At 54.6% G+C, this 23,717-nt stretch overlaps 6 protein-coding genes across 6 annotated transcripts; 1 reads left to right on the top strand and 5 right to left on the bottom strand.

Moving 5' to 3' along the window:
• Nucleotides 1-674: 674 nt before the first annotated feature.
• On the top strand, nucleotides 675-3,695 carry UHO2_03861 (uncharacterized protein; the record flags this gene model as incomplete). The annotated part of the gene is made up of 1 exon (XM_041559818.1): nucleotides 675-3,695. The coding sequence occupies one exon, from the start codon at nucleotides 675-677 to the stop codon at nucleotides 3,693-3,695; it is 3,021 nt and encodes a 1,006-aa protein (XP_041415752.1).
• A 203-nt stretch (nucleotides 3,696-3,898) lies between these two features.
• UHO2_03860 (uncharacterized protein) lies at nucleotides 3,899-6,862 on the bottom strand (the record flags this gene model as incomplete). Its single annotated transcript, XM_041559817.1, has 1 exon — nucleotides 3,899-6,862. One exon carries the CDS (start codon nucleotides 6,860-6,862, stop codon nucleotides 3,899-3,901), a length of 2,964 nt encoding a protein of 987 aa, XP_041415751.1.
• A 1,739-nt stretch (nucleotides 6,863-8,601) lies between these two features.
• UHO2_03859 (uncharacterized protein) lies at nucleotides 8,602-15,669 on the bottom strand (the record flags this gene model as incomplete). Its single annotated transcript, XM_041559816.1, has 1 exon — nucleotides 8,602-15,669. One exon carries the CDS (start codon nucleotides 15,667-15,669, stop codon nucleotides 8,602-8,604), a length of 7,068 nt encoding a protein of 2,355 aa, XP_041415750.1.
• A 1,837-nt stretch (nucleotides 15,670-17,506) lies between these two features.
• UHO2_03858 (putative Protein VTS1) lies at nucleotides 17,507-19,681 on the bottom strand (the record flags this gene model as incomplete). The annotated part of the gene is made up of 1 exon (XM_041559815.1): nucleotides 17,507-19,681. The coding sequence occupies one exon, from the start codon at nucleotides 19,679-19,681 to the stop codon at nucleotides 17,507-17,509; it is 2,175 nt and encodes a 724-aa protein (XP_041415749.1).
• A 1,628-nt stretch (nucleotides 19,682-21,309) lies between these two features.
• Nucleotides 21,310-21,723, bottom strand: UHO2_03857 (uncharacterized protein; the record flags this gene model as incomplete). The annotated part of the gene is made up of 2 exons (XM_041559814.1): nucleotides 21,310-21,442; nucleotides 21,488-21,723. 2 exons carry the CDS (start codon nucleotides 21,721-21,723, stop codon nucleotides 21,310-21,312), a joined length of 369 nt encoding a protein of 122 aa, XP_041415748.1.
• Nucleotides 21,724-22,384: 661 nt separating this feature from the next.
• On the bottom strand, nucleotides 22,385-23,434 carry UHO2_03856 (uncharacterized protein; the record flags this gene model as incomplete). Its single annotated transcript, XM_041559813.1, has 1 exon — nucleotides 22,385-23,434. One exon carries the CDS (start codon nucleotides 23,432-23,434, stop codon nucleotides 22,385-22,387), a length of 1,050 nt encoding a protein of 349 aa, XP_041415747.1.
• Between the last annotated feature and the right edge of the window lie 283 nt (nucleotides 23,435-23,717).

Genomic DNA, 23,717 nt, shown 5'->3' with positions numbered 1-23,717 from the left:
AACACTGGAAGTTAAAACACATCGACACATGTTATCACTTTGTTCATGACCATGTGCAAGAAGGTGATGTGGCAATTGAATTCATTGGAACAGCAAACAATGTTGCCAATATTTTAATGAAGCCTTTACAGGGTCTTAATACTTCACAATTAGCTAGGATGATAGGACTGGAGATCCTGCCGAGAGGGGGAGTTGAAGATGTGTCAGCATCCCAAGAGGGATGCATGAGCTGCAGCCAAGACACCATAGTACTGAGCACCTGCATAAGCAAGAAACACAATGAAATGTATGAAGGTTGCCATAGCAACAGTTCATAGGGCACCTCATGAAGCAGCAACATAGGGGTATGAGGGAAGTGACTCTTTCTGCTCAAATGTGATCAGAGTGGCAACAAGGTATATATATGCATTTGTCATTTAGGTTCACACTATGAAAATACCAAGCATTACAAGAAGCATATGACTGTAGTAAGGGAGCCTGATCGTGGCCCCAATAACGCCGTATACTAATTGTTATCTTAAATTCTTTTGCACCCTTTCAAGCCAACGCTCAGTTCTTCCATCCCTCCTTCTTACTCCACTCCAACTCCCACCCTCCCATCGCAAACAACACCAGCACCGCCTCAAACCTCCCAATGCGTTCATATAGTACTCAGAAGCTGCGGTGAACAGAACATGGCACGGCACAGGAAAGACCCTTTCGCAGACGACTTTTTGGACGATGATAGCGACCTTTCCTCCGCACCCGAAGATGATCTCGACGTAGGTTCCTCTTCTGGACTTGGCTCTCACGCACGCAAGAGGATGAGAAGAAGCAAGGATGATGCGGTATACGGTATCTTCGGGGATGACGAGGACGCGGCGAATGAAGCAGAAGGTGGGATGGGTAGCACGGTTAGAGCGAGAGATGCCAAGGGAAGGAAGGTGGATTACCGGGCTGGACAGGCCTTTGTGCCCGCCTCGAGCAGCACGACACAACGGAAGGATGCTTCAGAGGACGATGCAGAAGCCGAAACCTTGCAAGCAAAAGAGGAAGAGGCAGACGAGGAGAAAGAGGTAGTGGACGACTTTCAACCAACCTCGTTTCACTCCTCTCGACAGCATAGGGGCGGGTTAGGCTCAGGATCACAGATATCACGCGAGCCACGTGAGCCAACACCACCAAAGGCTCTAAATGCAGGCGGAAGAGCAGGCATTGGTGCACGAGCAGGAATCGGAAGCAGATCCATCAATGACCAAGAGGGAGAAGGGGGTCCATCAAAACGCAAAAGTGGCCTCACTTCACTATCGATGTTCGTCTCTGCAGGTGCATCAAAGGTGTCTGATACTAAGGTGCCGCCTCACGAAGTCGCTCCCAGTATCTCAACAGCAAAGACAACAGCAACAGCAGCGCCCTCAACTGCACCTCCACAAGGAATTGCAATGGAAGAACAACTCTCAGCAGCAGGTCTACCTACCGCCTTTGCCGCCCCAAAACCCACTCTTGCACCATCTTCCGCTTTCCAACGCGCCTCCAAGCCTACACCACCTCCCTCAATACCGCCCACAAGCATCAAGTTTGGGAGCAAATTCGATCCGTCCGCATATCTAGCGTCCATGGGATGGACGGGAGGAGGACTTGGCAAGTCCGGTCAAGGCATTGTTGCTCCCATCGAGGTCCAACTTCGACCTGAACGTGCAGGTATCGCTTATGGTGGACTTAAAGAGAAGACTCAGCAAGCTCGCAATGAAGCTAGGCGGCGCGGACAAGGCTCCCCCTCTCCCCCTCCTTCAGGGAAGAAGCAGAAGGGAAAGAAAGAGAAGAGACCAGTATGGACTCAACCCGAGAGGGAAAAGAAACCTCGCAAGCCAAAAATCGAACATCGAACCTACGAGCAGATCCTTTCTGAGATCGGTGCAGCCCCGGCTCCGGCGGGAGGAGAAAAGATTTACGATGCTAGTAGCGGCCAACTTCGAGAAGTTACTGATTTGGCTTCTGCACTTGGAAGGAAGAAGGGTGTTCCGACAGCAAGTCAGAGCGTGTTGCCGGAGTTGCAGCATAATTTGAGGTTGATATGCGATGCGAATGGGCAGACACTGGCTGCGTTGGCGAGGGAAGGAAGACAGATCATGGATAGGAGGAGGTGGTTGAAGAGGGAAAGCGAGATGGAGGAACGGAAGCAGGTTGCGGAGGTGGCAAAGACGCAGCGCATCAGAGAAGTTTTGGTCTTGGTGAGGAAGTTAGAGGAGGGGAGTGGAAGAGCGAGTGTAGAGGTGGAAGACAGGGGGAAGGAGGTGTTGGATGGGTTCACGCCATTGGTGCAGGAGCTGGGGGCAAATTTCGCAGATGAGATCTTGGAGTTAGGATTGGACGAAGCGGTGATTGGAGCTGTTGCGCCCATCTTCCGGGTTCTATGGAGCTCTGGCTCGTGGACTCCGCTGAGACAACCTCATGCTGGGGTGTCTTATCTCAAGCAGTGGCTTGCGGTAATCCGTCCTTCACCAACCTCGACTAAGAAGACTGCTACAGCGGTAGTGATGACATCCTACGAATCACTCCTCTGGACCCTCTGGATGCCCTCCATCCGCTCTTCACTCAACAATGCCTTCAAACCGCACCATCCTTCCTCAGCTCTTGTACTCCTCGAAACCTGGCACCCACTCCTCCCCACCTTCATATTCGATAACATTATCCAACAACTTCTCCTACCCAAACTCAGAGCCGGTATCGCCATGTGGGATGCAAGAACCTCGACGTGGGGACTAGAGCATGTGGTCTTCCCCTGGCTACCACTACTCGGTATACCGCGGATGCAGGAAGTGCTGGATGAAGCGAAACGACGCCTCAGATCCGGCCTTAAAGTGCTTAGTCTAAATAAAGGTCCGAGCAAAGGATTGGGTCAGTGGCGAAAGTTTTACACCGAAAAAGAAGGTGGCAGGGGAGAATGGGAAGGGTTGATGCTATCCACACTCGTGCCCAGGCTGAGTTCGTACCTGGAAAGACAATTCAGGGTTGATCCTGTGAATCAGAACCTGGAACCCCTGAACGTGGCACTAGGTTGGAAAGGCGTGATTGGACGGTCGACGGTGAAGAGAGTGGTTGTGGCGGATCTGTTTCCCAAATGGCTCCAAGTCCTGTGCGACTGGCTGAAACAGCCTCAAGTGCAGCTAGGCGAGGTGGCAGAATGGTACGAGTTCTGGCGCTCATTCTTTCTCCACCACCATCTTGTTGAGGAAGGGGAGAGGGAAGAAGATGCGGCGAACATCGGCTTCTGCTTAGGTCTGAACCTGATCAACTCTGCCTTAGACCATCCTCTTGATCAACGCGGTAAGCTCAGACCACCAGCATTTACTCTACCCTCTCGACATCGTTCCTCCGCACCCAAGAAAGCAACAACACCAGAACTTCAGGACGATAGCGAGAAGGAAGTGGCAACCTTCCGCAGCGTCCTGATCGACGAACTCGCGACACACGACATGTTCTTGTTGAAGACCTCAGAGGTTCATCGAATCTCTCCCACTGCTACAACGGCTGTTTGGAGAGTGTCGAAGAGTCCTTCTGGTGCAGCTGGAGGAGGTGGAAAGGGGAAGGAAAAGTCGGTCAAGGTGTTTATCGATGATGATGTTGTGTTCCTTCACCGCCTCAACACAGAGGGAGAGGGGGAAGGGGAGTGGGAACCGATTTCTATCTCCACTCTGGTCGCTGCGCTGGAGTAGTCGTAATGGACGGAGACGTCAAGTATGTGGCTCAAGGTTGTGCGCACAGATTGTGGTGGTAATAAGAGAAGTCATGATGAGAGAGAACAAATACAAATTAGTCAAAAACCTACTTAGTTACAGTGGTATTCCCTTCCGAGTAGTATGTGTGTGGATGAATACCCAAAGCTCACCTTCATAGCACAGAGAGTGGGCCGGAGGGATCAGGAAATCTCATTATACCGCCTCCTCTTGTTCCCGTCCAACTGATTCCTCATTCCGTTTCCATTTCCATGTTGCTGTCCCTGATCGTAATACTGTTGCTGACCGTCATTGCCAGACGCAGTTCTCTTCAATCCCGGTGTTGGAGTCGCACCGAATGAACACCTTCCACCTGGCGTTGCATCGTCACTGGCACTACAAAGCGGGCCCATTCCGAACAGATCATCGTCATTCCCCGTTCCAGCAGCGATCAAGTTTTGTAGCATCGCTACGTACTCTTCATCCGTGAATCCCATTCCTGCGAGTGGGTTTAGGCTTCCATCACCTCCTGCGGCTCCGCTGCTCATAGCCCCTTTAGATGGGGTGCTACCGGAAGGATGGCCGGCACCACCGGAAGGAGCGGGAGTGGGAGAGATCTGCTTAATGCTCATGTTGAGCGCCTGGTGTAGACCTTTTTCACTTCCATCTCCCAGTCCTGAGCCTCTGTGCTGCTGTTGTACCGTCTTCAGATGCAACAAATGTTTCTCTAGCATATTCAACAAGCCTTCTTTGGTGAATGGCTTGGGCAGGATGTCGGTCATACCGGAAGACATGTAGCTAATCAATTCGCTCGGTCCAGAATTCGACGTCATCGAGATAATCGGTGTCTTCGGATCGAATTGTCGGATCAGCGATGTGGCAGAAGCACCATCCAAGTTGGGCATGACAATATCCATCAACACCAAATCGTACTTTTCCTGGTTCATCTTGTTCACCGCTGACATTCCGTCGACTGCATAGTCGATAGAACAGCCAAACACCTGCAAGAACTTCGACGACAGTCTTCGACAAACCTCGTCATCGTCCACCAAGAGGACTCGAGGGGGGACCGTCCAACCCGGTACAAAGGTGTTGCGACGGACGCGAAGGAGGTTGGCGGGACCTGACTGGGAGCGTTTCTTGTCCATTGGTGCTAACGAATTCTCTTTGTTTTGGTTGCTGCTGTCAAAGGAGCCAGGGACAGAGTTGGGGGAGCCGTTGCGAGCGTCGAGTTTGGGCCTGGTGTCGCCGGGTCCGTTGGCGTTGGCGAGGCTGTTGTTTGCTGCTTCACTACCACTGAGACGAGGCGGCGGCTGCATCGTCATCGATGTGAGTTGCTGAGATGATTCGGGAGTCCTGCCAGTGTTGCCGTCCATTGGCGAAGCAACGCTCTTGGGAGACAAGGGAGCAGCAGTGGAAGGTGCGCTTGTCATGCCAGATAATCGTGTTGAAGAACCAGCGTTGGTGCTGCTGGATGCACCAGGGCCCGATGAGCCGACCGAAGAGGGGCCTTGTGTCGCCTTCAAATTGTTGTTGTTGCTGTTGCTGCTCCCGGATCCATCACCTCGATTCATCTGGCCAAACCTCGAGCCGCTTACATCTCGAAACGATCTAGCGAGCTTATCAGGCATATCCGGAGCCATGAACGAGGAACCATCATTGGAAGGATTGGCACCACTGCCATGGTTCTGTGGCGAAAAGGTAGCCGCCGAAATACCATGGGGTTTTCGATCCTGCTCCAAACTCATCAAGTACTGGATCAAATTTTGCATCAACTGATCCTGTTGTACCATGTTCCGCTGGAACGTAAGCATCTCACCAATGACACTTTGATACTGCTTTGTGAGTGCCAAGATGTGGTTTTGCATGTGGTCCTGTACGGCTGTAAGATTGGCCACCTGTGCTCTGAGATCAGCATTCGATTCGGCGGACCTGTCAGCTCCGGCTTCGACAGGCAATGGTATTGAAGGGCTGTCATCCCGATCAGCTTCCAACAGTCCTCCCTTGACGTTGGGCTTCTTCTTGGCGGGAATCTTTCGCTTGACATTCTCGAGCAGATCCTCGCGCCCTCGAACAAAGTGAGGATGTTGAAATTCCCATACATGCTCGCCAACAGTGGCGGAACCATCTTCGGGATTCTTGACCTTGTGGAAGTCGTACTTGTTGAGCTGACGAACGAAACTGGCAAAGTTGGAGTGGCGAAAGTTGCGTGGTAAGACATGCTTTGTGAAATCGTTCATGTCCTTGACGATGAAACTGTCACTGGAAGGAGACCAAGCGACGACGCTTTCGTAGGCTTTGTCATCGAGCATGCTGAAGAGTTTTTTGACAAAGTCGCTGGTGGCCTTGTTGGCTGTCTGAGCTGCATCGCTACCGCGTGCTTTGCCCTTTGCATCGTAGTCGTCGTATGGGCCGCCGTCGTCGTCGTCGATGTCGTCTTCCTGCTTGGGTACGCCATAGGCTCGATCCATTGCATGCTGCGGAGGAAGACCAGGGAGGCCACTGGGGCCACCTGGACCTGAGGCTGGTCCCATCGACTGAGGCTGCAAGACGGATGGTAAGGGGCTAGAGTTCCAGTGCTGCTGCTGTTGTGAAGGGTGGCCATGCTGTGGTGGTGGGTGCTGCTGTTGCTGGGACTGTGATGAAGGATGATGAGGATGCGAGTATGCACCTGGACCTGGACCATGATTGTTGTTGTAATCGTACTGGCTAGGCAGACCACCGCCTGTGCCTAGATGCATCTGCGAATCGGATGGAGGCGGTGGGTAAGGAGAGGTGGATGCATATGGGGATGGATGAGTACCGTGCTGTCGCATAGGACTGTTAGTGTTGCCTACAGAAGGATTACCTCCGTCAAAGCCAGAGGCATAAGGTGCTGACGAGCGCGCGCCTGACGAATTGCCAGGACTGGGACCACCATAATCCTGTGATCCTCCTCCGCCGGAAGACGTCCACTGCTGCTGCTGAGGTGGTTGTCGACCGACAGAAGGCGGAAGGTGTGCTTGCTGATATTGACCGCCGTGCTGTGGCACGTTGGAGTATGGAGTGCCTTGCTGCTGTAATGAAGGAGAAGGACCTGCGTAAGGGCCCATGTTAGGATGATGGCGTGACTGAGGCTGGCCCGAGTATTGAGCTTGCTGGTCGTGCCAATGTGGATGATTCGACATTGTGTGTGCGGTAGCAAATGCGGCAGCGTGTTCTCGACGTGATGAAGCCAATATAGGCTGAGCTAGATCATATATTGCGTAACGGGGGAGGTTTCAGAAGGTTGTGGCGCGGTCGTCAGCCAGAATAGCTTGAGGGCGCGTGATCGCTGCGATCGAGGAGCGTTTACCAGCCTCGAAAAAAGGGTGGCGAGCCGTCGTAAAAGCCGATGTGGATGTGAACGCAAAAAAAGAAAAAAGAAAAAAAGAAAAAAGAAAAAAAGAAAAAAAAAGAAAAAAAGAAAAAAAAAGAAAAAAAGAAAAAAGAAAAAAGAAAAAAAGAAAAAAGAAAAAAGAAAAAAAAGGAAAAACGTTTCGGAGACGCGGCCGATGATACGAGTGACTTTACAGAAAGCCCGCGTTTTAATTGAGAGCTCAGCCACCGATCTTGAGAGTACTGTTGACGAAAGGAGATGCCAAGTATGAAACGGTCGCTAGTGCTGAGTCTGGTTCTGGAAGAGAGGCGAGGGTAAAGGTAGCGAGCCGAGATTCGACGGAGGTGTTCCGAAAGGAGACGGAGGTGTTCCGAAAGGAAACGGATGAGCCGAAGGCAAACGTGAATGCTGGCAGACGAGAAGTGTCGGATAGAAATCGTTCTGATGGTCTAGAGTCAGCCAAGAGCCGAAAGGCAATCTTGTCGAAACAAGCAGGGTGGGTTGTTGGAATGAAAGAAGGAAGAGAGGATGGATGGTGAGGATGAGAACGGGGAGGGAAAGGCGGAATCGGCAACTTTCGAATCAACCACGAGAGACTGAGAAGGCAACAATCAATAATCACGAATGATGAAGAAATGCCAGATCGGTGCCGAATCGCGAAGAGGGCGGCGGCGGCGGCGGTGCGGCTGAGAAGCTGACACAAAGTGGGCAGAGCAAGGCAGTCAAAGGCGAAGAATTAATTGATCAGGCTGAGAAAAGGCGGGGGCAGATGCCGAGTGAGCGCGCGACAGCCATGAGAGCACAACAGAAGCAGTCAAAGAAAATAATAAATTATTTTTTGACACAAAAGAGGCGTGAGCGACGTGCGGCACAGCAGCAGCAACAACAACAGCAGGGGAAGCGGAAGAGGTAATGCGGATTTTATTCCGGATTTGTTCCCGCAGCGGAAGCAGGCAAGTCAATCTTGTCTCGAGGGCATCTTTCCACCCTTGCTTCTTGCTTCTTAGCAGATCACGCGTTCCCACGACAGTAAAACAGCACAGACAGGCACAATACGGCCAAGAGACGACCTTCTAAAGTCACCAGCAAAGAAGCTCTTCTCACGTAGCGTGTATGCTGATAGCGGTGCTGCCGCCATTCAGCAATCCACTTTCCTTGCCGCCGAATGACGGGACATCACAGCCTCACCTTCTCCAAATCTGCCGTTCAGGATCAAGATATGACAAATGATTAGCGTTTCACATTGTATGGGTCCGACACACGCTTCATCTTAGCGACGTGCAACTACAGGACCCTGAACCAACTCAAACCTAAGTCTTCGAACAAGCTAAGCTTCTACGCCAGACAAGAAAAACCTTGTCCACCATGCCAGCTTGAACCGGATAAGGTAGCCAGCTTACAGCCAAATTTGGATAGTGTGTTCTGCCGACATTCTGTGGCCCAAGCCTAGACTGACATCATCTCAACAGACAGTCACACTCACAAGCACAGCTAAGAACAGAACAGAACAGGGAAACAAGAAATCACATTCGATCAAACAACAACTCGCTACTTGGTACTACCAGCAGACTGTCTCGCTTTCCTAATCTGACCAATTCTCTCTCCGTAACTCGGCGCTCCACTCCCACTCGCCTTTGCATTAGCCGCAACAGGCTCACCAAACACACTCGCAAAGTTGGCATCGACAATCTTCAACCTATCTCCAGCCTGATTCGTAGGCATTGAGACGGAAGCTTGACTGTCCATGCTCTCCCTCACGATCCTCCCCGTCCCTACGCCGTTGGGCAACAATGAAGCAGGAAGACGTGGTACAGGTGGTTGCTGTTGAGCCTCTCTTTCCTCTGCAGCTCTGACAGCAGCATCAAGCTTCGATTTCAGACCGACAGAAGAGAATCTCGATCCACCCGAAAACTCGCGTCGATGCAGACGGGTAGATTTACGACTGCCTGTAGCACTTCCTGGTCTGTGCTGGTGAGTGTGGTTGTGAGCGAGTGATCCGACGTCATGTTTGCCATCACAACAGGCACGAACGTTGGTCAGTCCATCCCAGTCTTCTGGTTCGTCTTCTTCCAGCATTTGTTCTGCTGTTTTGAGTCGAGGATCATCGTTGGCGAGTGCACGTCGCATGGCTGACTGAGTCGCAGTGAGATCGAGAAAATCGTACTCTTCTTCAGCTGCCTCGGCGCTTCGGAGACTAGCAGAGTAGATGGCCCCTCGCAGACTCTCACTGGGAGACATCGAGACCGACATCTCTCGATCGTGCTCGTGCTGCTGCAGCCATTCTTTGGCGGCAACATCACGACGTTTGCCCAGCGAAGGGTAGAGAACGCTTTGAGCTCCAACACTTCCCTGGCGTCGACGCGGGGTTGACTCGGTGCGCAAAACCTGATCCGACGATCGGCGAGTCAAGAAGCTGCGTTGAGCCGAAAGTCTCCGTGAACCCATAATCGATGAGCTGCCCAATGTCGCTGCTAAAGCATGAGGCTTCGTCCTGCCTCCTGCACTTCGAGCGATCAATGTGGCGTCGTTCTCAGCATCGCTCAACAGCTCGGGTGCAGCATTGCTGGCGATCACCGTTGCCTCCTGAATCGTAGGTCGGTGTACAAGGTACTCGAGAGCGGCAAGCCAGGCATCGTGTCGCTCGCGGCTAGGTGCACTGACCTTGACCTCACGTGAAGCTGTGGTGATGATGATGCTTTCGTGGTGCAAGCCGGGCGGATTGGGGTTGCTGTCTTCCACCACCCGGACGGCTTCGATCGAAGCGCTCTTGCTGGTGCCCTCTGACACCTTGGCCCCACCAGGATCGCTGATAGTCCAGTAGAGCATCTTGGTGTAAGGGTGGAGCCAGAAGTAGCGACGGTGCCGCTTTTCAGAGTGTCCGCCTCGGCCCATTGACTTGCGCGTGTACTTGTGCATGTACTCGCCAATCATGGTCTGAGTGATGGCGTGGATGATAGCAGGGTCCGTCGCGTCAGCGCCCAACTCGGAGAGACCGCGCTGAGCGTGTGCTTTGCCGCCAGCACCTTGACCGCGGGCCACAAAGGTCTCGTCCCCGGCATCGGCCTCAGAAGCACGCGAGGACATCGTCGACAGGCGACGGCTGACCTCCGACGTGACATCCGACACGAACGAAGCGGCAGAGGACTGGCGAGGACCCGTCGCAGGTCGGCGAGCAGCTGACTTGCGAGAGCCGACGCTCTTGCGACCGGAAGCCAAGTTGCTGTAGATGCTAGCATCGAGAGGGTTTGTGTTGGCTTGCGAATCATTCGAGTAGGTTCGCGATCGCATGCTGCCAGTGCCAGAGCTCTGCTGACGAGCACGGCTGCTGGACGGGTAGGCGCTGGGCGGTGGGCCACTGCGGCCAGAAGCTCGTGAGACAGATCGAGATTGCTCGCTCGATCCGGGAGGCACCTGCAGGTGACGCTGCTGAGCGCGCGTCAACAAGTCCGCGGGAGGGGGCGATGTGGGCCGCGGCGGTGCTTGGCCAACATTCCTTTTCGTCATCGAAGGCGGAGGCATCGAGGGCGGTGGTGGCATCGACATGATCGGTGCCTTGGTCTTGTCAGGGAGAGGCGGGACGGGAGGAATAGCTTCGTTCCTGTCCGTGTGTCGCGACCATGTGGAGTCGACTGAGGGCCTGCGGCTCTGGTTCTGGCTAGCGAAGGCGTCAGTACCGAACATGACAGCGGCAGGCGAGGAAGCGTGTTCGCCTCCAAAAGTGCCGACCGAGTCACGAGGGCGATTCGAAGACCCACCGAGGATGACCAGATTCTTCTGAGCAGCAACGGCCTCGCTCGTAGGCTGGAGGGGCGAGACAGGCTCGTTCGCAACGGCTGCGTTGCGTTGCTGCTGGAAGCGTTGCCAAGCCTCGTCGTCAGTTTGACATGACGACTCCTTCAGCTCGATGGCGGGAGGTTTCGGTGTTGCAAACTCCCTTTCTTGAACGACCTCGGGCGTCGGAGCTTGAGCAGCCTCGACAGCATCCTCAAAATCGTCAGCCTCATTCTCGGTGTCCATCGCCGCCTCGTTCTTGGCCTGCAACTGTGCTTCGGCGGCAGCAGCTGCGGCGAGGGCAGCTGCGGCAGCAGCCTCAGCCTTGGCAATGGTAGCCTCTTGTTCGCGCACCTTCTTCTGAGCCGTGTTGAGCGCCGACTGGATAGTCTGCAGCTCCTTGTCAGAAGCAATACGGTTCTGCTCAGTAGAAGAGCGCTGAGCAGCGATGGAAGACTCGAGGTAGCGGACCTTGGACTGGAGCGAAGTGACGTTGGCCTTGACCTCGTCGTGCTGCTTCTGGAGGACCGAGTAGGCATTCTGAGATCCCTTGAAGTTGGCTTCGGCGGTCGTACGAGATTGCTGTGCTGTGCTGGCCTCGCTTTGCAGCTTTGCAATCTGTTGCTGGAGAGACTGAACTTGAACTTGAACCTTCTCGACCTCGCCACGCTGCTGTCCAATTGCCAGCTCGCGCTCGCTGGTGAGCTGTTGCTCCCGAGTCTGCAGCTGTGACTGGATCTTCTCGACCTCCTTCTTGTGATCCTGAAGAGCCTGTTCTCGCTGGCTGACAAGTTGCTGCTCGAGCACGACGATCTGAGCCTGTACCTTTTGGACCTCGTTGCGTTGCTGTTCGGCTGCACGTTCTCGCTCGGTGACGAGTTGTTGCTCGAGCTGCTGGATCCTGGCCTGGGCCTTCTCGACTTCGCTTCGCTGCGCCTCGGCTGCACGCTCGCGTTCGCTGACAAGCTGTTGCTCGAGAGCCTGGATCTTGCTCTGCGTCTTCTGCAATTCACTTCGCTGCTTCTCGAGCTCCTGTTCTCGCTCAGCAACGAGCTGCTTGTGCCTCTGGACAGACTCGTCACGGCCCTCGAGAGCTTGCTTGTGCTCGGCACGGATCTGAGCAACCACAGTGTCGTGTCGGTCTTCAAGCTCCTTGACAGCGTCCTGATGCTGGCGCTCCTTCTGAGCAACAGCAACAGCATGGGCGGCTTCGAGTTGCTCCTTCTGCGTCTCGGTAGCGGTCAATGCTTCAGATCGAGCTGCGACGGCAGCAGCTGCAGCAGTGGCTTCAGCCTCTCGCTGATGGGCCAGTTCACGAGCCTGATCTTCCTGCCTTCGGACCTTGTCGTTGATCATGTCGAGGTTGGACTTGGTCTCGGAGAGCTCTCGCTCAGTAGCAGTGTGCGTCTTCTGGAGCTCGGCGAGCTGCTGCTTGAGCTGCTCGGTCTCGGTACGGAGCGAAGCAATGCTCTTTTGGAGCTCCTCGATCTCGACGTTGGCGGCGCGAAGCTCCTGGTCGCGTGCCTCGAGCTGCTGCTTGGAGGTGGCCAGCTGAGCGTCACGGTCAGCGAGAGCTTCGCGGTGGCTGTCTTGCAGGGCGGCAACAGCGGCAACATGCGAAGCGGAGAGCTCCTGGTTGGTCTTCTGATGCTCGGCGAGCACATCTCGGTGATTGTCTTGAAGCTTGGTGAGTTCGGAAGCGTGCGAAGCAGCGAGCTCTTTGTTGGACGCCTCGTGCTTGCCCAATTCTTCCTGATGACGTTGCTGCAACTCAGCGATAGCCGCTGCGTGCGATTCAGCAAGTTCCTTCTTCGCCTTCTCATGCTTGGCAACTGCTTGCCTGAGAGACTCCTGCAGAGCGGCAATCTCGGCTGCATGCGACTCGGAGGCCTCTTTGCTCGCCTTCTCCCGTTCAATCAACTGTGCATCAGCCTCCTCAAGCGCCTTTTCACGGATGGCAATGATCTGCTTGTGCTCTTCACGAAGACGTCCAAGCGCATCAGCATGCAATACCTTAAGCGCATCGAGGGCTTCCTGATGCTGACGGTCCTTTTGGGAGAGGGCAAAGGTGTGAGAAGCTTCCTTGAGTTCCCTCTCCTCCTTGACCTTGCGCTCGTGTTCTTCGCTGGAGGTCTTGTGAGAGGCTACAGCGGCGGCAAGGGCGGCGCTAGAGGCGGCCACCTGCTCTGCCAACGCATGCGAGTGACGCGAACGGGCCTCTGCAAGGGCTGCGTCGTGGACCTTGGCACGCTCTGCGAGAGCTGCCTCCATTTGCGCGGCGTGGCCCTCGTCCTTGTCGGCTAAGCTCTTCTCGTGGGTAGAGGTCAAATTGTCGATCTCCTTCTCGTGCGCCTGCTTGAGTACTGTGATTGCCTCGGTGTGCTGACCTTGCAATGCTGACACCTTTGCAGAGTGCTCGGCGTGGATGGCCTTGATAGCGTCGTCGTGCTCGCTTCGGATCAATGCAATCTGCGCCTTATGTTCCTCCTCGCGCTTGGCCAGTGCTGGAGCGATAAGGTCTGGTAGATCATCGGTCTGCATGCTCGATTCGAGCATCTCGCGGATGTCGTGCTGCTCAAGCTCAGCTGCAAGACCGCCCAGCTCGTTGCCGAGTGCGCTTGGCTCGTACTCCGCAGAAGCCAGGCGAACAGCGGCTCCGCTTCGTCGTCCACCCTTCGGCAAAACACGTTGTTGCGAGGGGCTCTCCTGTTCGTCGCCTTCTTGCGGCAAGTGAGCATTGCGAGCGAGAGGGCTGCTTCCAATAGAAGAACGAGAGCGGTGGCCTCGCGGCGCGTTACGAGAAGTGATGCTGTCGATGCTGGAATTGGCAGGGTCGGATCGATTGAAATCCGCAAAGGCCGGGTCCATGCCTTCGAGGCTGGCGCGCGAGGGCGATGCATCATCCGGACCAGGCGGTGTGCCAACGTGCGAGTCGTCTTCGAACTCGGCATACTCGACGACAGAGTCGGTCGAGTTGCTCGAGACCATGCCCATCTTGCGACCCAAGCGAGGTCGGATGGAGGAAGCGGGGCGGCTGACACGAAGAGTGGAGAGACGCTTGGCAGAGGGACTGTGGACGTCGTTCTCGTCCACCCAGTGCAGTTCTTCGTCCTCACTGGTTTCAGCATCGTCGACGAGCCCTTGTGGGACCTTGACACCAGCTTTGACGAGCAGCTTGGACAATTCAGCGTTCTTCTCGCGAACGCGTCGCTTCTCGGCAGCATCCTTGCCTGCCTTGCGTTGAGCCATGGCAAGTTTGGCACGCAAGTCCTGCGTCTCCTTGTCCCGGCCAAGACGGTTGCCGAGAGGCGAGAGAACCGCACCATCCGTCGAGTAGATGGACTCGCTAGGAGATTGGGGTGCTTCACCGGAAGCAGCACGCAATCGAGCAGCAAGGGCATCGGCATCACCGTTGACATCGTCGTTGGCTACATCGGACATGAAGCTGTTGGAGACGCTGCGAGAAACACCGCCGTTGTTTGGTTGCTGGTTGCGGAACTTGTGCAGCTCGCTCTGAAGGTCCGACACATCTCGCTGCATGCCGGCACGCTCTCTTCGAGCAAGAGCGATTTCGGTTTCGCGTGACTTGTTGAGACGTTCGATCTCGGCAACATGGCCATCGATCTGCAGACGCTGCGAGTCGACAGTTTCACGCGCCTTGGTAACATGCTTGTTGAGACGGGCATTGTCGAGCTCGGCCTTCTTAAGTGCCGACTTGATCTGAGAGAGCTGCTCCTCGAGGTTCTGCTTGGAGACGTTGAGATCCCAGTTCTCCTGCTTGAGTGCATCTTCAGTCTCGGTCATCTGAATGACACGAGGCTTGTACTGGTCGAGCTGCTTTTCAAGCTCGGTGTGAGACCGTTCGAGGGAGACACGCTGGTCGTCACGCTCCTTGAGCAAGCTTTGGAGTCGACGCACTTCCTGCACAAGACCGGCTTGGATCTCGTTGATGAGGTCAGTGTCGGCCTTGGCCTGACGGGCAGCAGCGTTGCGGCTGCGACGGTCGGTCTGTCGAGGTGTCGAACCTGTAGATGCGGCTGGCGACTTGCCGGGAGTGGCGGTGAGGTGGCGAATGGCATCAGCGACGCGTGTAGCTTTGGAGGGAGTCTCGGAAAGGCTGAGCACGGAGGTGTCGTCAACATGGCCATTGGCAACGTCGGCGCTGTGAGCAGTGATCTCGGAGAAGAGCTTCTGCTTTTGCCTCTCGAGGTCCTCGATTTCTGCTTCGATCTTTTCGCCGAGGTCACGGATCCTTGCATTGCCTGGCTTGCCACCATGGCTGTCTTCGGACTGGTCTTCAGCCGCGCTGAGCTCTTCAGCGAGCTCATCCATCAGCGATTCGATTTTGCCGCGCAGCTCTAGTAGACCTTGACCCAGGAGACCGGCGGAGTTGACTTGACTCTCATTCTCCTCGCGCAAGACCTGCAGACGTTCGCGGACCACACGTGTCAAGTCGACAGTCTTTCCGGCTTCGGACGATTGGCGACTTGGGGTAGCAGATCCACCGGAATGGACGGCGGTCTTCGAAGGTGAAGAAAGCATGGGTGCGTCGCGAATCCTGTTGTGAAGCGAGCCGAAGTTGGTAGCGTCGGCGAGAGGGCGGTGCTCGTAGCCAGACATGGGTGCTGTGGGAAGCGGAGGCGGTGCGGGAGTGTTGAAGTCACTCTTCCTGCCCTTGCGCAAGGACGAACCTGGTCGAGGTGGTGGTCGGAAGGCAAGACTGGAAGATGTGGGCACGTCGTTGGGTGAAGCGGGATATGTCAGCCTTGAAGCGGGTGAGGGCGAGGGAGGAAGGTTGCCTTCGAACAGCCCTTCGGAACTGCTGTCGGGACCTGAGGGGTCCATGTTTGCGTATGTGGGCAGCTCAAGCCGCTGCGGGGGCTAAGATACGGTGAAGCGGTGTCGAACTTGCTGTGTTTGTGCGGATGGGACTTTGTTGCCGCAGAGTGTTTGTCGAAGCTGCGATGTCGCTAATGAGACCTGGGCTGAGCTATAAGCTAAGAACCGGAAGCAGTAAAGAATGTGATGGCGGAAGCGAATCGAAGCGGGAACAAAAGAATGTGAATGAAGAGGCGAGTCAGCGGAATGAAGCGTCGAAAGGGAAAGGGAAAGGGAAAGGAAAAGGGAAAGGGAAAGGAAAAGGAAAAGGGAAAGGAAAAGGAAAAGGGTATGACGGTGTTGGTAATGGAGTGAGAAGCGTATCGGGGAGGATCGGATAGCTGACAGGTGGGCAAACAGAACAAGACGTGAGACTCTGCGTGTGCGTGTCTCTGCGTGTGCGTATCTCTGCGTGTGCGTGCATGTGGTGCAAGATGAAACAAGACCAAAGCACGCGCGTGTTTGCAGGGGCACAACAGGGAAGATTTTGATGATGCCCCGTGTTGCTCATACCGTTGACAAGGTTGAGCATAATAGCCTTGTTGCTACAGGTACTGCGAGCCAGGACGCTAGGACGGATCCGCTGCTGTTGCTCGGCAGTCTGTTTGAGTGAGAACGGGGAATTCCTGGAAACCCTTTCGCTTTTTGCCAGGCTGGCGACAGAGTTTGACTGGAGCTGCTGCCCAAATTTTTCTGACTTGCTGTGCTGCTATACTTTCAAGTCTTCGCCGTCTAGGAGCAGTGAAAGAGTGTTGGTTTCACGCTTCCAACGACGCACAGTAGCTAAGCTTGTGTCGCAATCTACTTGTCTCTGTAGGTCACGCATCCACGTTCATCCTAAAAGGTGGGCTGGTCTGCCGATGCCTTCCTTGTGTACGTTCACCGCCCATGGTACCGCTTTGGTGTGAGAGGTAGGGGAACAAAGCGCAACTTACCTGAGCGAATCAAGTCTGAGATCAGTCTATTGTTGAATCTGTTAGGCAAGTTGTGGGCTGACCGTGTGCAGAAAAGTGTCGTTAGGTGTCGTCGTGGTCTGTCGTATGTGTTGTTGGCACACAGTTCGTAAGGAGGCAGAGGTCGTTAGGATTGAGAAGTATTCGCTTCTTGTCCTTGGTGTCTGCTGCAAGTCAAGGAACACGGCTGTTGTGACGCAGGGTGAAAAGGCCTATGGAACAGCAAGACACGGGCACGAAGTCGCAGTTGAAAGGTGTCGAGGTGATGATGGTGGTGAAAAGCTCAAATAGAGAGCAAGCATGAGAAGCAACGCAATGCATCCTGCAAGGCGTCCTCTTGTTGCCCTCTCTCTCAATCTCTCTCTCTCTCTCTCTCATTCCGCTGCGCTCACATAAGATTCTGCTATCCGATGTCAGTCTAAGTCAGGTCTTTGTCTCTTTCAGTGTCTGCTGTGTTGCTCTCTCAAGCTTCGACGCGCGCCTATCGAACCACGCGCCGGGAAAAGTAAGTCAAAAGACCAACACTTGGACTGAGTTGCAGTGGGACGTGGTCAGATACTCTGCTGTTTGGCTCAAATATAGCGCGTTCTCAAATTCACAGTCAACAGAGCCAACTATCTGACGTTTGTCGGCGCGGTCATATCACGTGACAGGCAGCATCACCATTTTGCCTTCACTTCGAACCTCGATTAATAGAGCCTCCGACCAGAAATCTTTGCTGCGGAATGAAGATCAGATAGCATCATTGTGGTTGCAAATGTACAAAGAAAGAACAAAGACGAAACTACATTGAAAAGAGTGTGGGTGAGGCCAGGAACGAGGGGCATGGCGATACAGGCGAGATAAAAGGCCTACTCCTTGCTGGCCGCTCCACCTCCAAGTTCACGATCAACCTCATTGGCGTCGTTGCTCTCTCCCGCATCCTCACCATCGGCTTCCTTGCCGTTGTGACTGCCGGCAACTCCAGACCCAGGCTCGTTCTCGCCATCCATCTTGATGCCGTACTTCTTTCGAACGAGCTCAAACGTCTTGAGCATCTTGCGTCGAGCACCCAGAGCAGCGACTCCCTTCTCTTCCAGCTTCTTGTCATCCATGAGCACCATCTCCTTCCAGTTGCTCGTCTCAAAGTTCGGGGTATACTTGTGTAGACGCAGTTGGCGCAGCCAAGCAGGCACATCTTCGAGCGTAGCCAAGTCTGCGATTTCCTCTTCTCCTCCTCCGCCAGCAGTGTTGTTGCTAGCTCCTGCACCGCCAACTCCGCCGCTGTTGGAAGACCCGGGTAAAGCAACAGGTCGACCTGAGGGCGAGGTTCCACCTCGAGGGCTCTTTCGTCCACCAGCCTGGCCACTGATGCCAGGGGAGAGAGCACCGCCACCGAAAGAACGGAGGTTGCGACCGTGCTGCTGCTGCAATTGCTGCTGTTGTGCCAACACAGACAAGGTCTGCTGATTCTGCAGGACCTGCTGCTGCATTGCGAGGAACTGGGCAGCGTTCATGTTGTTCAGGTTGAAGCCACCCATGGCTGCCATGGCATTCATCATCTGCATGTTGAGAGGGTTGGCAAGACCGCCCGAGGGGCTCTGCAGACCTGCAAGCGCGTTAGGGCTCATGGGTGGGATGTTGAACTGGTTGCCACCGTTGTTCCCACCAAAAGCGGAGGAGCCAGCATTGAGACCACCTCGACCAAAGTTGTCGTTCTGGCCCCAGCCGGACTGCATGCCGATGTTAGGCGAGACACCAGGGCTGGTCTGATCGTACATGTTGCCTCCCTGGCCGTAAGCACCACCAGCCTGGTTCTGGTTGCTCTTACGACGGTATCGAGGCATATCGGGGTCGACCATGACGCGTCCGTTGCCACTGCCCTGGTGTTGCTGCTGTTGCAGGCTCGCAAGCTGAGCCGCGGCGGTCTCGAGATTGACGTTGGCTTCACCAGTGCCGGCCTTGTCATTGTCGCTGAACATGGGCACGAGTGGGGTGTTGACCATGCTCGACCAGTTGCCCGTGGCAGTGATGGGGGAGAGCTGATCGTCGAGGGGACCGCTAGCTCGGGGCGAACGGCCGACGCTGTTGCTCAGATCGGTCGACTTGGGACGCGAGTGGTCGCCCGAAAGCGTGTGTTGCTGCTGTTGCTGCGGGTTAGGCGAGCCGCCTCGTTCCTGCACCTGGTCGAGCTGACCGCCCGAGTAGGAATTGCGGCTCTCGCCAAGCAAAGTACCGGGAGCCGAGGTGCGGTTGGCTTTCAGCTTGGCTCGCTGAGCGGCGAGGGTGGAAGCGGCATCAGCATTGCCAGGGCTATACATGGCAGCAACGTTGGGCGAGAGGAAGCCCGCGGCATCCGAAGATTGACGGTAGCCTCGGTTTCCGCCAGGCGACGGAGGAGCCTTCATGGCACTAGGTGACTTTAGACCGAGACTGGCGAGCTTGGCCTCCATCTGGTCGGCCATAGAGGAGTTATGGTGACTGGGCGAGAGCAAGGCAGAGACGGGGTCGCTGCGAGCCATCTGCTGAAGCACAGTGATAAAGAAGCGGATCTGGACTTGCGTCGACTCCTGCAGCAGACTGTAGAGAGCAGCAGTACGTTCAGCTTCCGAGAGAACGCGGAACCACTGCTCGATGGCACTGAGCTCTTCCTTGAAGTTCTGGTCGAGCGAGGCAGCTGCCATCTCTTCGAGAGTGGCCTCGTAGTGCTGCAAGTCCTCGAACCAGCGATCAATGGCCTCGGTTTCGGGGGTGCCGTGGTGGTTCATGGTGGGCAGCATTTCAGAGCTGGGACGAAGATTGCGAGAGCCAGAAGCGCCAGACATGACAGCATTACCGCCCATGGAAGGGCTGCGAATGGCATTGTCGTGGCCGGCGTTGCCCTGCTGGGCGAGACGCATCATCTGTTCGGTCGTTGCGCCCTTGCCGAGCGAATAGCGACCGTGAGGGTTCATGGTGATGGGACGGTTTCCAGAAGGAGAGCTGGCGCGGTTGATAGAGTTGTTTGAAGGTGTCAAAGGAGATCGCAAAAGGCCAAAGTCGGACATTCCTGCACAAGGGTAAGAGTGATGTTGTAAGGCGTGGCGGATGTGCATATCACGAGAGTGGGGGGTTGCACCCAACGGTTCGGTGTCGGTATGGGATCGCGTGACAGCAGGAATGAAGATCGTGGAGCGATTGCATACGTGAGAAAAGTTGCACAAAGTGGGCGGATATTGGATCAGAGAGAAAAGGAGGATTGTCAGTGATGTCCAACTTCATTTTACGCCTCTACAGGCGTCCGGTCGGATCACGAGAATCATTCTGTAGAAAGAGGGGCTTAGGGAGCACGTACCTTTGACGAGCCAGACTATTTGGTCGCAACTGGCAGAGTTTCCCGATGAGAAACGAGGGCGATGTTGCAAAAATTGGTTATCCTTGAGCGGAAGAGGGTGTAGTACGGATCCGTTGCGGTAGAAACAAGAATGGGTACGATGCACGATCCGATCGAATGGGCAACACTAGCTGGGCTGTTGCCTGAAAGTGCGAGCGAAGATGAAGATGTGAGGGGGCTTGGGTGGGGGCGCCTGTTGCTTCCTTTTGTCCTTTGACAAAGACTGAGAGCTAATATGGTTCCACTTTGCTCCGAAGAGTCGAGCGATGCTTGGACTGAGAGATGGAGAGATTCGACAAGGTTTACCAGAGGTGCGTTGATTGAGATGCTACTTGCCTACACTTTTCAAAAATCAAGCAGGAGTGGTTCCTTTGGGGGGGGGGGGGGGGGGAAGCAGGCTTCGTTCGAAAAAGAAAAAGAAAAAACCGGAACTCTGACCGGGTCAGGGGCGAGGTTGATCCTTGAAAGGACGCCAGGATGGTGTTACTTGACAACGCCAGGTTTCGAGATCGAAGGAAGGGAGTGTGGAGAAAGAAGAAAGGATGATGACCTCTTGAGCCAGGGCTTTCAAAGCACACGAGGCTGGTGGAAGGAGAGGGTGGGCAAAAGAACGAGGATCAAGCTGTGCAAGCGTACGTTTGAATGAGGGAAGGAAGGAAATGGGATGGTGGAAGAAAGGGTAAGAGAAGAAGCTCAAGGTTGCGACAGCTGTTGTCTCTCGCTAGCAAAAGATGCGTGGCTGAAGTTGTGACGAATGAGACAGCAAAGCCAGAAAAAGCATAAAAATACAAAATACAAAATCAGAGCTTACAGGCGAGTCTAACGCGGATACGAAAGGTGAGCAGCGAGCCAACAGCGCCAGAAGCAGCTCGCAGATCTACACAAGCACACAAGCACACAAGCACACAGGCACGGCCTTCCATACACGCACACAAAGCAATCCAAAACTCAAGCTTGGCTGATTGATACTTTGGTTCCTCGCTTCGAGATGATAGAATCGCCTTGTGCAAACAGAATGGCCAGTGGCGATCGACAAATTCCGGGAAGGCGGGGACAAGCCGACAGGAAAAGGGCTGCAGCTGCTGACGGCCAGCCAACCCGTGTAACTTGCAGCAGAGCACAGAGTGTCATCAATTCATCGAGGAGCGGCAAGGAAAGCAGCACAACAAAGCAGCACAACAACTCGATCCTCCTTGCTTGCTTGCTCTCTTCACTCTCGCTTGCCATCCCGACTCTTTTCCTCATTTTTATTCCCACGCAACTCGCTCACTTCGGCTCAATGCCGAACCACATTCTCAGGCCTCACACAGTAGCAAGTCTGTGTGAGATGGTGCCCTTGTTTTCACTCCCTCTCTCATCGTGATAGGCAAGGCTTTGACTGCACTGCAATGCGAACGGCTGTTGACGAGAAATATCAGGTGGCTCTTCAGCTAGGCTAGAATCACCAATACCTTGAGCTTGCCAAGCTATGCAACTTTACCTGCGCGCCTCGTTGTCGGCTTGGCCACGCTGGCCTCTTGAGTCTTCTGACCCTTCTTTGGCGCGTTTCTCGGCTAGACACCTTGGCTTCTGCCTCGCTTGGAGAAGAGCACGACAACGCTCTCCAACTGCGCCCAGCTCCAATCCCTTTTGAGATGCTGCACCCTTCTTTTCCGTACGGCTCCTCATCCAGATGGCATCTAATCGGCTCTCCCAGCCATCGTCAAATCGGGTCATCGCATGTCGAAAATAGACAATCCAACATGGTGATCTAAGCAGACATGAGGCGATGCGAGAGAGATCGGGCGTAGCAGACCTGATCGGAGATTAGGTCCCGCTCGTTGTCAGACATCATCATTAAGTAGAAAGCACCTACACTCGGTATCAGCCTCAGAGGTGTATATATATCAAGCTGACAACACTACCTTCTCGCCATGTTCATCTAGTCAATTGAGTATACATGTTTTTGTCTAAACCAGCAGTGACATCGTACTTAGACTCCCCCCGATCGCCAGTTATCGGGACCCAAACGTCTTCACTTTTCAACATCGCATTCATTCATTGTGCTGCCCAAAGCTCTTCATTCAGGAAAAAAAAAAGCAGACTGGCTTGAGCTCATCATCATAGTGTTTAATTAGACAGATTGGACAAAGCATATGCTGCTTTGACAGAGGACATTGCAGGGGAGAGTATGAACAGATTGCCACGGACCATGTTGGTGTTTGAGGACAATCGGGTAAGTTTCTAATTTAGCCGGATACCCCTCATTCGGGTCGTCATCGTCGTTGAGCAATAGCACCACCATCATACTAAGCAAGAACACTTCAAACTTACACGCAGAAGCTGTACGAGACGACGGGAGAAAGCAGATGAGCTGCGAACAGTGAGGGTGATGGGCTCAGACGAGCAGAGCGCCGCCGACGATGACACCAAGAACAGCAGTGACACCAAGCGCATAGACGTTGATCATGCCAGACGTGGAAGCAGCACCGCTCTTGTAGCCACTCGATGAGCCCGAAGAAGAGCCGACGCCACCGCCACCGCCGCCGCTGCTGCTGCTGCTGCTGCTGCCACCGCCGGAGCCGGACCCGGACTTGGACGAGGCAGAAATCGAGGCGGCAGCCTGCTGGTTCCAAGTGTAAGTGACACCGCTAGCAGTAGGCGAGGCGACAGTGCGGCAGTTGGACGAAGCTGGAGCGGCCACTGGCGTAGGAGTGACGCTCATACCCTGCCTGAAAGTGTAGCTGCTATTGTACACGCCGATGGGCCGATCAGCATCGGCGTCGCAGTTGGTGAACGCTTCAGGCTGGTCATAGTCTCCCGGCTGGTTCCAAAGACATCCCATCATGTCGTACGTGTTCTTGCAGTACTCGTAGTTGGGGCACATGCGCATACAGAACAGGGGGCTTCCAGGGATATCGCATGCTCCGACGAACTGAGTAAAGTAATTGCCGTTTCGCATCGTCACTCCTACAGGGTTGCCGACACCCTCCGCACCTTCCGAGTCGTACTCGCCACCGCAGTCGTTGTTGCCGAGATTCATCACAGCGGGGTTGTACACGCCTGAGATCTGCACATATTGAGGTGTGCGACGGAAGTGTGCCGTCTTGATGAAGCCGTCGGGCATGGGTCGCGTTCCATTGGTAGGGTTGATGCAGTAGGCGACGGCGATAGCTTCAGCATCTACCACGTTATCCTTGGTCGGATCAGGAGGCATGAGCAAGCAAAAGTCGCTGGCGCTGTTGATGTTGATCGTTCGACCCTCGCCGTCCAAAGAGGGTGGTGTCAGTCCGTCGGAAGAAGCTTTGGGCGTCCAGCTACCGAGGGCAGCAGTGCGAGTGAGACTGGGGGCGGACGGTCCATCACCGCTGATGATTGAATTCGAGGACTGAGCCTTGACAAGACCGACGAGCGCGGCTGTAGCCGCAGCCAAGTCACCGAAACGCATGTTGCACGAGTCAGTGTCGAAGGATGAGAATCGACTCGAAAGGAGAATTGACGTTGGTTGGTCGTAATGGGCGGTGGTTGATAAGCAAGGTCAGTAAGGGAGGACCAATCTGAGGAGACAAAGATTGAGGAAGTGGACTGACTATTCGGCATGCAAAGGAGAAAGGGAGGCAGACATCAACCATCAACATTCTGCGCATCCGTCGGGGCCAGCAAGTTTCAAGTCTTTTCAGGGCTTGGACTGCTTCACACGGACGTACCAACGGCGATCTCTCAATAGAATG

Source organism: Ustilago hordei (assembly GCF_900519145.1).
Source record: "Ustilago hordei strain Uho2 genome assembly, contig: UHO2_contig_07, whole genome shotgun sequence".
Classification (NCBI taxonomy): Eukaryota; Fungi; Basidiomycota; class Ustilaginomycetes; order Ustilaginales; family Ustilaginaceae; genus Ustilago; species Ustilago hordei.
This window is presented reverse-complemented; position numbering and strand designations above follow the sequence as displayed.